The sequence below is a fragment of the Myotis yumanensis genome, unplaced genomic scaffold (assembly GCF_028538775.1).
Source record: "Myotis yumanensis isolate MYYU_CA2020_CCGP unplaced genomic scaffold, mMyoYum1.0.hap1 SCAF_8, whole genome shotgun sequence".
In the NCBI taxonomy this organism is placed as follows: Eukaryota; Metazoa; Chordata; class Mammalia; order Chiroptera; family Vespertilionidae; genus Myotis; species Myotis yumanensis.
The window spans coordinates 38184561-38198201 of record NW_027223759.1 but is presented as its reverse complement, the minus strand read 5'-3'; the positions used below and the strand labels follow the sequence as shown (position 1 = coordinate 38198201).

Genomic DNA, 13641 nt, shown 5'->3' with positions numbered 1-13641 from the left:
GCTTGAAGGACGGGTATTCTTGATGTCTCCATTAGTAAGAAACAAGTCATGAATCTGCAAATACACAGTAGCTCATTTAAAGTTATGGGGGAAATGTTTAAATGGACTTTTGTGAGCCAGCATTGAAACCATTACTGTGTTTAAAGTGTGTTCCAAGTTCCAAAGTACCTTATTTTAAAACAAATTTTTGCACACATCCCTTTATAAGTTGGAATCTGTTTTTATTAACCAATGTTTAAGAAACATTTATTACTTTTTGCTTTAATAGAGAAACATTTACTTCTTCTAACTTTATTTGTATTTTTTCTAATTAGTACACTTTATCTTTTAGAGTAGTTTTAGGTTCACAGCAAAATTGAGCAGAAAGTATAAAGAGTTCCCATGAACCTGCTGACCCTGCATGCACCACCTCCCCACTACCAATGTCCCACAGCAGTGATACATTTGTTACAATCGATGCACCTACATTTGACACAATATTGGCACTCAGGGTCTCTGGTCTACATTGGGGTGACTCTTGCTGTTGTACATTCTATGGGTTTTGACAAATGTATAATGACCTTCATTAATTACTGTAGTGCCATACAGATTAGTTACACTGTCCTAAAGATCCTCTGTGTTCCCTCCTCCCCACTAAACCCTAGCAACCACTGATTTTTTTATTTTTCTGACTCCATAGTTTTGCCTTTTTCACCATGTGATGTAGTTGGAATCAGACAAAATGAATAGCCTTTTTAGATTGGCTTTTTTTTTTTTTTTCATGGCTTGATAGCTCATTTGTTTGGAGTAGTGTTCTATCATCTATATGTACCACAAAATTGATACCCTATTTTGTATGTCTTTAGTTACAATGAAAATTCACTCAGGGAATATACTGATTTTCAAATGATGACAGAACAACCAGCTATTACTGTAATTAGTCCCACTTGCTGTGATACTTAAAACTTACAAAGTAGTAGTATTTTTAAAAGTATATTTTTCCTAAATAGGCCAAAATCATAAGATTTTATTTGTCATATATATCTTCTTTAAAGATAGGTTTTTGAAGCATCCTGTAAATATATTTTGATTATACCATCAAGTTTTCTATACTCTTTCTGTATGAACTATTTTTCAGAGCACATATTTGATTATTGATAGTATTACTTTCCTGGTCTTCACAGTTCATAAGTTTATGTTTTACAGAATTAATAAGATATACTAGTTAAATCATTTTTAATTATACTGAACGGTATATTATAATTAATGTGGTTGGGTTATCAGTGCTGGTTTGCACTTATTTTAAATAAAACATGCAGATCATTTCTAAACTGATGGCCACTTTAAAAGAAAAAAAGCTTTATATAATACATTAGCTTAGAAAATCAAGGTAATTTATGATGTGAAGGTTAGAGAAAAATGGAAGCTGTAAAATTGAAAAGAGTTTTGAAAACTATTGGGTGGGCCTTACTGACAAATAATTGTGAATTTAGATTTTGTTTGAATTACTTCTCATATTTGTATTTTATAAATGAAACTGAGCACAGTACAGTGTATCTGGACTTTAGTAGCGCCTAGCACTCAAACCTTGGTTTCTAAAACCTTCCCACTAAAAGGAACCAGGAGGGCTCCTTGAAGAAATGGTTGATTCCAAGGCTGGGAGCCTAGAACATGTTGGTATGCCAGAAAGTAAGGAAATGCTCAGTGAAACCAATGGTGGCCTATCACCAGGAGATGGCCATTTGAAGAGGCTCCCACTGGCCAAATCTGGGATAATTTGAGTATCAAAATAATTAAAAGCTATAATGAACTACTAGAGATCATTAGGAAAAAAATAGGAATTCACGTAGCCTCACCAGTAATATACCAGGTGTACCGGTTAATATGCGGATTTTTTTCAATAGATGGAGTTACACATATGTTGATATATATGCGATTTGATATGTATGCTATTTTGTTGTATTGACAGCAAGCTTCAAAACTTCATATGTCAAATTTGTTGAAGGTGTTAACATCATAGATATTTTTATGCTTAAAAATGTCAAATTTCGTGCTGAAAACAGATATGCGGGAAGTTTTAATTCATTACTTTATTTTGAAGAAAAGTGCTGCTAAAAGTTATTGTATACTTCGGGAAGCTTATAGTGAACATGCTCCATCTCAAGATTCTTGTGAACACTGGTTTAAACGCTTTAAAAGTGATGATTTCAATGTGAAAGACAAAGATCGTCCAGGTCAACCGAAAAAGTTTGAAGACCAACAATTACAAGCATTATTGAATGAAGATGCATGTCAAACTCAAAAACAACTTGCAGAAAGATTAAACGTTGCTTAGCAAACAATTTTCGATCGTTTACAAGCAATGGGAAAGATTTTAAAGGAAGGAAAGTGGGGCCACATCAACTGAACGAAAGACAAATGGAAAATCGAAAAGTCATCAATAAAATATTGCTTCAACGGCACAAAAGAAAGTCTTTTTTGCATCAAATTGTGACTGGTGATGAAAACTGCATTTATTTTGAGAATCCCAAATGCACAAAATCATTGGTTGATCCAGGTCAACCACCAACATCGACTGCAAGGCCAAATCGCTTCGGAAAGAAGACAATGCTCTGCGTTTGGTGGGATCAGGAAGGTGTGGCGTATTATGAGCTTCTAAAACCAGGTGAAACCATTAATACTGATCACTACGGAGAACAAATAATCAATTTGAACCACACTTTGATCGTAAAACTACCAGAATGGGCCAGAAGATACGGCAAAGTAATTTTGCTTCATGATGATGCACCATCACACACTTCAAAACCAGTTAAAGACACGTTAAAAGATCTTGCCTGGGAAGTATTAACCCACCTGCTGTATTCACCAGACCTTGCTCCTTCAGATTACCACTTGTTCTGATCGATGGCACATGCACTTTCTGAGCAGCACTTCAAAACGTGCAAAGAAGTGGAAAATTGGGTCTCTGAATGGTTTGCCTCAAAACAAGAAAAGTTCTATTGGGAGGGTATCCACAAATTACCTGAAAGAAGGGGAAAATGTGTAGCTAGCGATGGATATTACTTTGAATAAAGCATTTTTGATGTTTCTCTTGAAATTATCTTGTTTTCTTTGATTACAAAATCCGCCATTATTAACCAGTACACCTGGTATATATTCATACAAATGGGAGAATAAAGGGCTCAAGAGCCAGCTGATAAATATGGAGGAAATGCTGGATTTGGAAAGTCACGATTTTATCACCATCATAGTAATTCAGTTTAGCCAAGACTCACAAGTGGATCTTTAAAAAAAATAAAAAATAAATTATTGATTTTTAGAGACAGTGGGAGGAAGAGGGAGAGAAACATCGATGCAAGAGAGAAACATCAATAGATTGTCTCCTGCTACTCCCCCCCACCCCCCCGCACCCCATCCTGAACTGGGGATGGAGCCCTCAATCCCAAGCATGTGCCCTGACCAGGAATCTAACTGGCTTCCCTCCGCTGGACAACGCCCAACCACTGAGCCACACATGGGCCAGGGCTCACAAGTGGATCTTAAATCTAGGGGACAAATGTTGATGAACAGCAGGATATTTGCATGGTTCTAAAGTGTCTGTCCAAAGGTTGCCTCTTGGTTATAGGGAAAAGGTATTAAGTAAACAGTAGGAAAATTGGACAGCACTTGATCTGGTAATGAAAATTAGCATCACCAATTGGGGACAGGGGAATACCGTATGCCTCTGGATGTGATATCCTGAGAAGAACACATTACTTGTGTACTATCCTGTCCAGGAGTGCACCACCTGCATCTAATCCTAAGGAAACATCAGACAAGTTCAAAACAATGCACATTTTATTAAAAAAAAGAACTGTAGTTTTCAAAAATGTTAATGTTATGCAAGTCAAAGAAAGGCTCTATATTAAAGAAGACTAAAGGTGCAGGATATATGTAGATGATCCCAAGACTGGATCCCATATCTGGAGAAAAATTAGAAGTTTGTTTTTTGTTTAAAAGGCATTGTTGGGTCAGTTGACAACATTACTTTGCAGATTATAGGTTGAAGTATTGTATTGATAATATATTTACTGAATTATAGCTGCATTGTGATTGTATTGGAGATTATTTTAGAAAATGCATGCTGAAGTATTTATGGGGAAATGGCTCATAAAAAAGCACTTTGTGTATATGTGGGTGTATGTATAGATATGCATGTACATATACATAGAGAAGAAGGGTGTGATGAAGCACATGGGGCAGAATGCTAACAGAAAGAGATCTGGGTAAAGTAATATGATGTTCTTTGTTGCAATTTTTCCTTAGATTTGAAGTATTTCCAAATAAGTTTATACACATGCTTGCACTCATTGGAATTTATCTCTTATTACTCTAAGTTGCTAATTTACCTTTAATATTTAATTGGTATAAGCTTTTTTTTTTTAATTGGTAAAAGTTTTTAACATTCATTGCTTACAAATATACACATTGATTTTTAATTTCTTTTAAATAGTGCTGGGCCTAAAGGAGATAATATTTATGAATGGAGATCGACTATACTTGGTCCACCAGGTTCTGTATATGAAGGTGGTGTGTTTTTTCTGGATATCACATTTTCATCCGATTATCCATTTAAGCCACCAAAGGTAAGAACCTAGAGGTACATTCTTTAATATTTATCCTTCTTCTCTAAAGTCAGTTTATTCCAGAGTCTAAATGTGTATTAATCATTTTAACTTCATTTTTTTAATGGAGTAATAATGGAAACTTTCATGTACTAAGATATAACTGTGAAAGTAATTGATTTCTGCCTTTTACAAATAACTGTAATCAGCAGAGAGAGGGTTTGTTAACTATAGTCTTGTTGTACTTAAGCCTTGATTGTTGTAGGTATCACTGGGAGGAATTGACCTCCAGGCCAATTGGCTGTGAGAATCACCTGTGTCTACAGTGGGAGAACTGTGCTGGAGACACCATTATGGGGCAAGACTTGCTTCAGTGGGGCTTTGGTGCTCACTGAGTCTGTCCCCTGAATGTGTCCCTTATGGATCTGAGGAGTTGTAATCTGGATGGTTCCACTCTGACCACTGGGTACACTGGCTCTTGAATCTCTAGGGAGGTGCTAATTTAGCCTCTGCCTGAGGCTACCCAGCAGGAGCTATGGAGAGATCTGCAGATTCCTCTTCTTTGTTTGGGGTTTGGAGGTGCCCAGATGAGGCCCAGCTGTGAAGCAATGCAAGCTGCTGTGGGGCCTTGGGCCTTCTTTTGGAAGTTCTGGGTCTCTCTGACCCAGCTGCAGTTTGTTAGGTAATTTTAGATTGCAAAGGGCCAGGCCATTCATATGCAAAAGCCTCTGTGCTCAGCGTGGGTGGGGCGGGGTCTCAGGGAATCAACAGGGCGGACCAAACAGCTATGGCTGATCCTCAGTCCTGCCCTAAGAGGTCCTGGGTCTCAGTGTCCCGGTAATCACTGCAAGCACCTCTGAGAGAAAGCCGCCCTCGAGTTCCGACCGAAGCCAGACAGTCCAGTTTCTCCCCCTTTGTCCCCAGAGGCTCGCCCGGAACTGGAGTTCAGAGCAGTCGGGAGCTTGATACTCCCTCCTGATAGAAAAAGACAACCATGTCCTCAGTTTCCAGCCCTTTCCGCGTGTGCCTCCATACCTCTGCACTTTACTTCCGCACCTCCTCTGAGTCTCAGTGTGCTTTTCTCTTTCCTTCTAGTTGTAGAATTTCCACTCAGCCGGCCTTCCTGCGGTTCTGGATGATGTCCGTTTTGTCTTTTAGTTGTATTTTTGAAGTGGTTGTGCGAGGCAGCAATTTCCAGTGTTTACCTAAGCCGCCATCTTGGTTTTCTCGGGTTTGTTAACTATAAATAAAAGTATACCATGTGCACATCAGAAAAGCAGATGGATTTTTGATATGAGGGAAAATATCCTATGAACCTTCCTTAGAAACATACTGGGATTCAAAAGTAAACCTGTTTAACAGCTTCTAGAAATTAGGGTTAACTAACTTGAATTTTGTGCTAAATACCTTATCTTTATAGATGAGCAAAATCTAGAAAACCTTGACAAAGAAGAGGGAAACTAATACTATTTAGTAAACGTATGTTGTGCCCTCTGTTGGTAGCATGTAGTAATGGGAATGAGTGTGTCTGGGTGACTTAATGCCTCCTTGTTGTCTCTGAATATGAATTAGATGATAACAGAGAAGGGTTGAATTGTGCCTTGTAACGATTGGCAATTATTTGTCAAGTTTTAAACATAACCGTTACTTAAATAGATTTCTCCTCTGACTTCTCATTATAAAATAAAATAAAATGGTCAGGCCAGCCGGTAAAAAGTCTGAGCATAATTATTTCATTTCAGAGATTTCTGACATGCTAGGGAAACCTGTGCTATCAAGCCCTTAACTGTGATAAAACATTTTCCTTTTCAACATAGTTCACTTTGTTCCCAAAGCTGTGTAAAATATATGTAGCAGTTTAATGCCTGGAAAAGAAAAGAAAGAGATAAAACCCAGAAAGTATATTACCTAATAAGGTAAGAATATTTCCTCCTAGTGCTATTTACCTTAAATTGCAGATACCAAGGTTTCCTATCCCCTAGAGCAGGGGTCCTCAAACTACGGCCCGCGGGCCACATGCAAATACAAATACTGTATTTGTTCCCGTTTTGTTTTTTTACTTCAAAATAAGATATGTGCAGTGTGCATAGGAATTTGTTCATAGTTTTTTTTTAAACTATAGTCTGGCCCTCCAACGGTCTGAGGGACGGTGAACTGGCCCCCTGTTTAAAAAGTTTGAGGACCCCTGCCCTAGAGGTATTGGCTCTCAAATGTGGCTATCAGTTTTTTGAGTACTTTTTTCTTTAGTCCCATCAGAATTTAAGATCTTTAAATGATTGCTTTAATGCTCTCAGTTATATAGAGTATGTCTTGCTAGATCAATCAAGTAAAGGCATAAGACCATCATGTTAATAATAACACAAATTTTATTCATATTCAAATGACATGTTAAAGGGCAGCATGTCACCAACTGTTCAGTTGCATTCAGTGATTTTCCGTATTATAGAAAACAAATAAAACTTTAGCAAAACAGCTCATGACTGTATAGTGATACTTATTTTTACATGCCTCATTTTGCATATTGGAAAAGTGGTTTTAACATGATAGAAAACTAGCAGAAAAAATATGCAAGATTTATATTTTTCAAAATAATCTTTGTACGTGAGTGGAAATCTGTTGAAGAAAAAGACTTCTTAGTATCTTTAATGGAAAATAGAAATTGACTGAAATAAAGGTTTCAAACTGCAGTTTCCTATATGTGATTTATCATAATTGTTTTGGTTAATATGTGTGTTTTTTAATTAAGTTAGCATGTGAATATTTTTGCTGGTCTCATTTTAATTTTCTAACCCTTTAATGTTGATTAATTCCTTTTGCCTAAGGTATCATATACAGTATTATGAAGCATTCCGATCTCTAGGTGGACAAGTGAAAAAGAAATAAGACTTCTGTTATCTTAGTGTTAGGTGCAATTATTTCTCTACAATACTGATTCTTTTTGAAGTTCAGAGAAGGTGTTGAGCTTCTTGAAGAATAATAATTTAATTCTTTTGTTCACTCTGTTAAAGCTAAACAAATTCAAAATATTAATTGTATTGTGTTTGTAAACCATACATAGAATCAGCTGTCAATAATCTGAACATGTGTTATTCCTGTATTATATAGTAGAACTGTCTAATATAAATATAATGCAAACTACACACTTAATTTTAAATTTTCTAGTAGCTACATTAAAAGAATAGAAACTGAGTTAATTTTAATAATATATTTTATGTAACCCAGTATATCCAAAATATTGTCAAGCATGTAACCAATATAAGAGGGAATTTTACAATCTTTTTGGTATTGAGTCTTTGAAATGTGGTGTGTAATTTACATTCTTATCCCTTTTCAATTCAACTAGCCACATTTTAAGAGCTCTGTGTAACTAAATTAGAGCAATTCTAGAGGTGCATGGTCCCCTTCCTTCACCCTTGCAAGACCATTAGTTTCTTCCCTGTTACCTTTAATTTTTTTGTCTTTATTTTTGTATCCTTATCAGAAATACACGTTTGAGGACTGTAATATTTTCTTCCCACACTCCATTTGGGATATCACAGTACACTGCTAGTTCTAAGGGATCAAAAACTGTCCTTTTTTTCTTCTTCTCTAACTACTCAGTGTTTGGGATTGTTTTGACACTTGACAGTATTTGTTCCTATGATTTATCCTCTTTTTTCACACATCTGGAGATACACCTTCTTCATTCAGTAGCTTAAGACCTTGCTTGTTTTATTTAACGTAATTATCTAAAAAGACAGTGAGCCAGTTGTGGAAATAAAAGGGTAGGAAATAGGTTGGTGATGTAACCAATCTTCCTCTAAATTCTTCAGTATTTTCTGACACATGGCAAGAAATTAGCTGAGTTGATACTGATATTTTCTACTAACAAACTAATATAACTTTTCACTTTATGCTTAAAAAATTCTTTACCAGTTCCTCTTACCTTTGGCATCAACACATTTTTGTTTTCCCTTCTGTCTTTAAACAGGTATTATGTGCACTCATGCTTGTGTGTTTGGTGTGCACACACATACATACAAACATAGAATTGCTGTATCATTACTTTTGATTAAACTAATCAAATCAGCTACTCACTTTGGTTGGAAATCAATATAGTTCTTGCTATACTGGGTAAAAACCAGAACATTTTTTTAACCAAATTGAATAAAACCATTTGATTTTGTTAGCACTTAAACCCAGTATTCTATTAGCTCTTCAGTTAAATTATTTGTTATTCAGTATCATATGATACGTTACTCTTCATTTTTGCTGGTGAGAGTCTTAGTTGGTAATAAAGCATTTCATTTTCTTCCTGTTTTTAATGTGACTACCTTTAGGTTACTTTCCGCACCAGGATCTATCACTGCAACATCAACAGTCAGGGAGTCATCTGCCTGGACATCCTTAAAGACAACTGGAGTCCCGCTTTGACTATTTCAAAGGTTTTGCTGTCGATTTGTTCTCTTTTGACAGACTGCAACCCTGGTAAGCACATCTTTATTTCCACATACAATGAGGTTGTGGACACCAGTGTATTTTCCTGGTAGCTTAAATGTAGATTTGGAAAGTTAGTACTATTGGTGGAAAGATCAGTGTAAAACATTTTGCAAGGAAATTATCAATGCCATTTCAATTAGAATAGACCAAAAGTTTCACAATAGCTTCCTGTGGTTTGTTAATGGACTACTAGCCTATACTTATTTTCTCCTTCTCATTGATGGACTCTGTTTTCTGAGGTGTGTACCTGTACAGACCACTTTGACAGCAGTAAAGTGGTGTCTCTAACTCCAGTGCCTCCTTTTCTTCTTCTATGCCTCCATGTGCATTAAAGCAACCACTTAGTAATGAAGAACTTCTTGTTTTCTATTCCTTTTTAGATTTTAGTTCGTTGTATTAGATGTAGTAAGAGTGAAGAATATTAAAAAACTATAGCTGATGAGATTGTTGGATTAGATTGTGATTATATAAACTTAGAAGTTAAAGTCATTAGTACATAATTTACAACACTTAAAAGAAATGCATAACTGCCACATGTGATCTTTAACTGAGGTACTGAATTGAAAAAAATGTTTAAGCCAAGGATTTTGTATGTTATCTTACTGAGGGGTCAGTTTTTAAAAGAAGTTGACTTACTTTTTCTAAACATTTGACTAATCACCAAAGTCTATTACTATTATCTTTTGCCCAACAGTTATACATATACGATAGATAGATAGATAGATAGATAGATAGATAGACAGATAGATAATTATAACATCATTTATTATAGCAAAAGATTGGAAACCACCTGAATGTCCATTAATAGAGGATCTACCTATTAAAAAGAATGAGACAGCTCTTTATGACCTGATAGGGAAAGCTTTCTAAGATACATTAAGTAAAAAAGTAAGACATTGGGGAAAAAAAAACATATGCATAACAATATATTCTACATGCTTGTACACATGTATATCTCTGGGTAGAAATGCTATAAACAGGTAACAATCACTTGCTAGGGGAAAAAACTGAGTAATGGAGGTTTATATCTCAGATTCAATTTCCAGTTCAGAATTCTATGTAAAACAGAATGGTAAGTTTTCAATTGGAGATAAGGATATTTGAGTCATATTATTATGTAGAATGAAGGAAACATTTTATTCTGAATAGTATTGCATTATTAATCCTCACCCGGGGATATTTTTTCCATTGATTTTTAGAGAGAGCAGAGAGAGAGAGAGGGAGGGAGGGAGGGAGGGAGGGGGGAAGATAGAGAGAGAGAAAGAGAGAGAGAGAGAGAGAGAGAGAGAGAGAGAGAGGAGAAAGAAACACACACATCGATGTGAGAGAGACACATTGATTGATTGATTGATTGCCTCCCACATGCACCGTGACCAGGGCTGAGGATGAACCTGCAACCCAGGTATGTGCCTTTGACTGGGAATCCAACCTGGGACCCTTCCATGTGCAGGCTGACACTAACCACCGAACACACCGGCCAGAGCAGCACACTTTGATTATTTAATAAAATGCCAAGAGTAAAAAACAGTTTTTGTATATTGAAAGTATACCCCTTTTATAAAAATCATACTTATTAACACTCATTTTTTAGTTACAGGGCCTTTAGCTAAATTGAATATTAATATTAAGATGCTGCTAAAAATCAGCATTTCAGTTTAATAGAATGTTAAAACTGTACCTTTTAGATATTAGATATCTAATATTTTTTATTCTTCTTCTCCCTTTTCCAGCGGATCCTCTGGTTGGAAGCATAGCCACTCAGTATTTGACCAACAGAGCAGAACATGACAGGATAGCCAGACAGTGGACCAAGAGATACGCAACATAATTCACGTAATTTGTATGCAGTGTGAAGGCGCAGAAGGCATCTTCTCACTGTGCTGCAAATCTTTATAGCCTTTACAATACGGACTTCTGTGTATATGTTATACTGATTCTACTCTCTGCTTTTATCCTTTGGAGACTGGGAGACTCCCAAAAAGGTAAATGCTATCAAGGGTAGAACTTTGTAGCTGTAGATTAGTTATGTTTAAAATGCCTACTTGCAAGTCTTGCTTCTTTGGGATATCAAAATGTATTTTGTGATGTACTAAGGATACTGGTCCTGAAGTCTACCAAATATTATAGTGCATTTTAGCCTAATTCATTATCTGTATGAAGTTATAAAAGTAGCTGTAGATGACTAGGAATTATGTCATTTGTATTAAACCCAGATCTATTTCTGAGTATGTGGTTAATGCTGTTGTGAAAAATGTTTTACCTTTTACCTTTGTCAGTTTGTAATGAGAGGATTTCCTTTTACCCTTTGTAGCTCAGAGAGCACCTGATGTATCATCTCAAACACAATAAACATGCTCCTGAAGGCATAGCTTCCTGTCGTACTATTTTAAGTCAGTCTTGTTAGAAGGTGTGTCTGAGATGATTGTTGATGAAATAAAATTGCAGATATGAAGATGACTACTAAAGACCAGTACAAATAAAGAAATTATTAAATAGAAAACATGTGGAATCTTATTAAATGTGTATAGTTTTTTTTTTTTCCCTTTAAGTCCTACTGAGAGAATATAATGAACTTAAATATGGAAAACTGGATTTTATTTTTTGTTTTTTATTTTTCACCACAGAGATTTTTTCCCATTGATTTTTAGAGAGACTGGGAGGAAGTAGTGGGGGGGCGGGGGAGAGAGAAACATGCAAGGTAGGAGAGACACATGGATTGATTGCCTCCTGTAGGTGCCCCCAACGGGCTGGGGATAGAACCTGCAACTGAGGTATGTGCCCTTGACTGGGAATTGAACCTGAGATGCTTTAACCATTGAGCAGAACCGGCCAGGGTGGAAAATTGGATTTTAAAGACTTTGGTCTCAAAAATATATAAAACTTTGTTTTGATATGATATTTGAGATAAAAATAAAATGAAATTCTGGCTCACTCAGGAATCTGATATTGTCTTATGGAACATTTCTTTTCCAAATTGGTGATAACTGTTCACCATTGGAAAATATTGTCAAATGACACAATCTGGTCGCTGTTGTATGTCTTGGTGCACTTTTTAAATTTTGCTTCTGACCTTGCTCTTGAATGTTTATGGTGTATTATGTTCATTACCATTCTTACTGTGGCACTTGGCCAGCAGTTGTAGCCAGGGGCAGAGTTGAACACAAACCTTTTTCTGCCTGAAAGTAGATGAAAACTATGGATTGGTGTGCAGATGTGGCTTTATTTCTCAATTGCAAACATACCAAATTTTAATGGTTTCCCAGGTTATATAAATTCTTTCTTTCTAGTTACAACTGTTAAATATTAGATTTCTTAAAGAAGTTAGAATTACTTTGCAGTATTTAGATATGGTAAACAGTATAAATGTGCTACTTTTTCCCTATGACGGATAATTTCTGAGGTAATTCTCTGGTCATAGAACCAAAGGTGTGGAATATGAGGCAAATGTCTTCTCCAGTCCTAAATATGGAAATAGAATACCATCTCAAAATTTATAGAGTGGAATTATTAGCATAAAATATATACCAACACATTTATAGTTTCCTATCCCCTCACTAAGAATAGTGGTCTCCTATTAACTTGAGTGTCAATAGAAGTATTAAATTAGGGTAAAAATAAAATTATTTGTATGTCTACTTTTCACTTAAACTCTTCCCTTAAAAAATCTCCCCATATTACAAAGGAATGCCAAACAAAAAGGTAGTATTTTGAAGAATTCAGGCGTAGGCCTATGAAAACCTCTAAGCTTTGACTGTACTAAGTGGTGACCAATAATCTAATGGAGTCCAAGTCAATGTGATGAAAGTGGGGTCCTTTCCTGTAAACTGCAGGACTTTCTGTGTAGGTCAGCTCTTGGGAGTAGTTTTCCCCACTCCCAATATTGTGCATTCTACACCCTGAAGTATTACATTTCTCTCTTAGTGCTAGAAAAGCCTTCGTCGTGCTGAATGTTAGGATGTCTGGGGATGCCGTCATTGGACTTCCTTCATTTGCTATCACCTTACTGACTATCACCACCCCATTTTGCTTACTTGTGGGCTGTGTCCTCTACTCACCTGGGACAGAGTAGGGGAATTGGTTCCTTAGAAGTATTTGTGGCTCTTGCACAAACTACCTTGGGAGCCTTGAAATAAGATACTTAAACTTCTTTGAGTTTCAGTTTATTCATATGAAACAAAAGAGTTGGATTTGAATATTTCCATAGTCTCTGTTAACCCTCAAAGTCCTCAGGTAATTCTGACCTTATAAAATTTGTTATGCTTGTTCTGCTCTCTCTTTCAGGGAACAGGCTACAGCTTTAAATGGACTGAAATAAAAACCAATCATTTGGTTTACTATGAGGTTCCCTTAAAATTATGAAATTTTTAAAAATCTCTACTTTTGAAAAACTATAAATCCACTTCCCTGTTACGTAGGTATTCATCCGTGAACACTATAAATAAGGGCTTTTTTCCCCTTGAAACTTTGCTCTAGATATAAATTGTAATATTTCAAAATCTAGACTTTTTCTTTTCCATTAAGAGCAAATTTTACAAGTTAAAATCCAAATGTGACTTTGTAAGTATTCAAGGATGGTCAT

At 36.0% G+C, this 13641-nt stretch overlaps 1 protein-coding gene across 3 annotated transcripts in view; it reads left to right on the top strand.

The window, feature by feature from the left end:
* The window catches only part of UBE2E3 (ubiquitin conjugating enzyme E2 E3), an 85279-nt gene extending 73849 nt beyond the window's left edge, over nucleotides 1-11430 (top strand). For all 3 annotated transcript variants that reach the window (XM_070422645.1, XM_070422646.1, XM_070422644.1), the window contains exons 4-6: nucleotides 4472-4604; nucleotides 8903-9050; nucleotides 10793-11430. In XM_070422645.1, the coding sequence (XP_070278746.1) occupies nucleotides 4472-4604; nucleotides 8903-9050; nucleotides 10793-10890 (379 nt within the window). In that variant the 3' untranslated portion in view covers nucleotides 10891-11430. The remainder of the gene's footprint in view (nucleotides 1-4471; nucleotides 4605-8902; nucleotides 9051-10792) is intronic.
* The last annotated feature ends 2211 nt before the right edge of the window (nucleotides 11431-13641 follow it).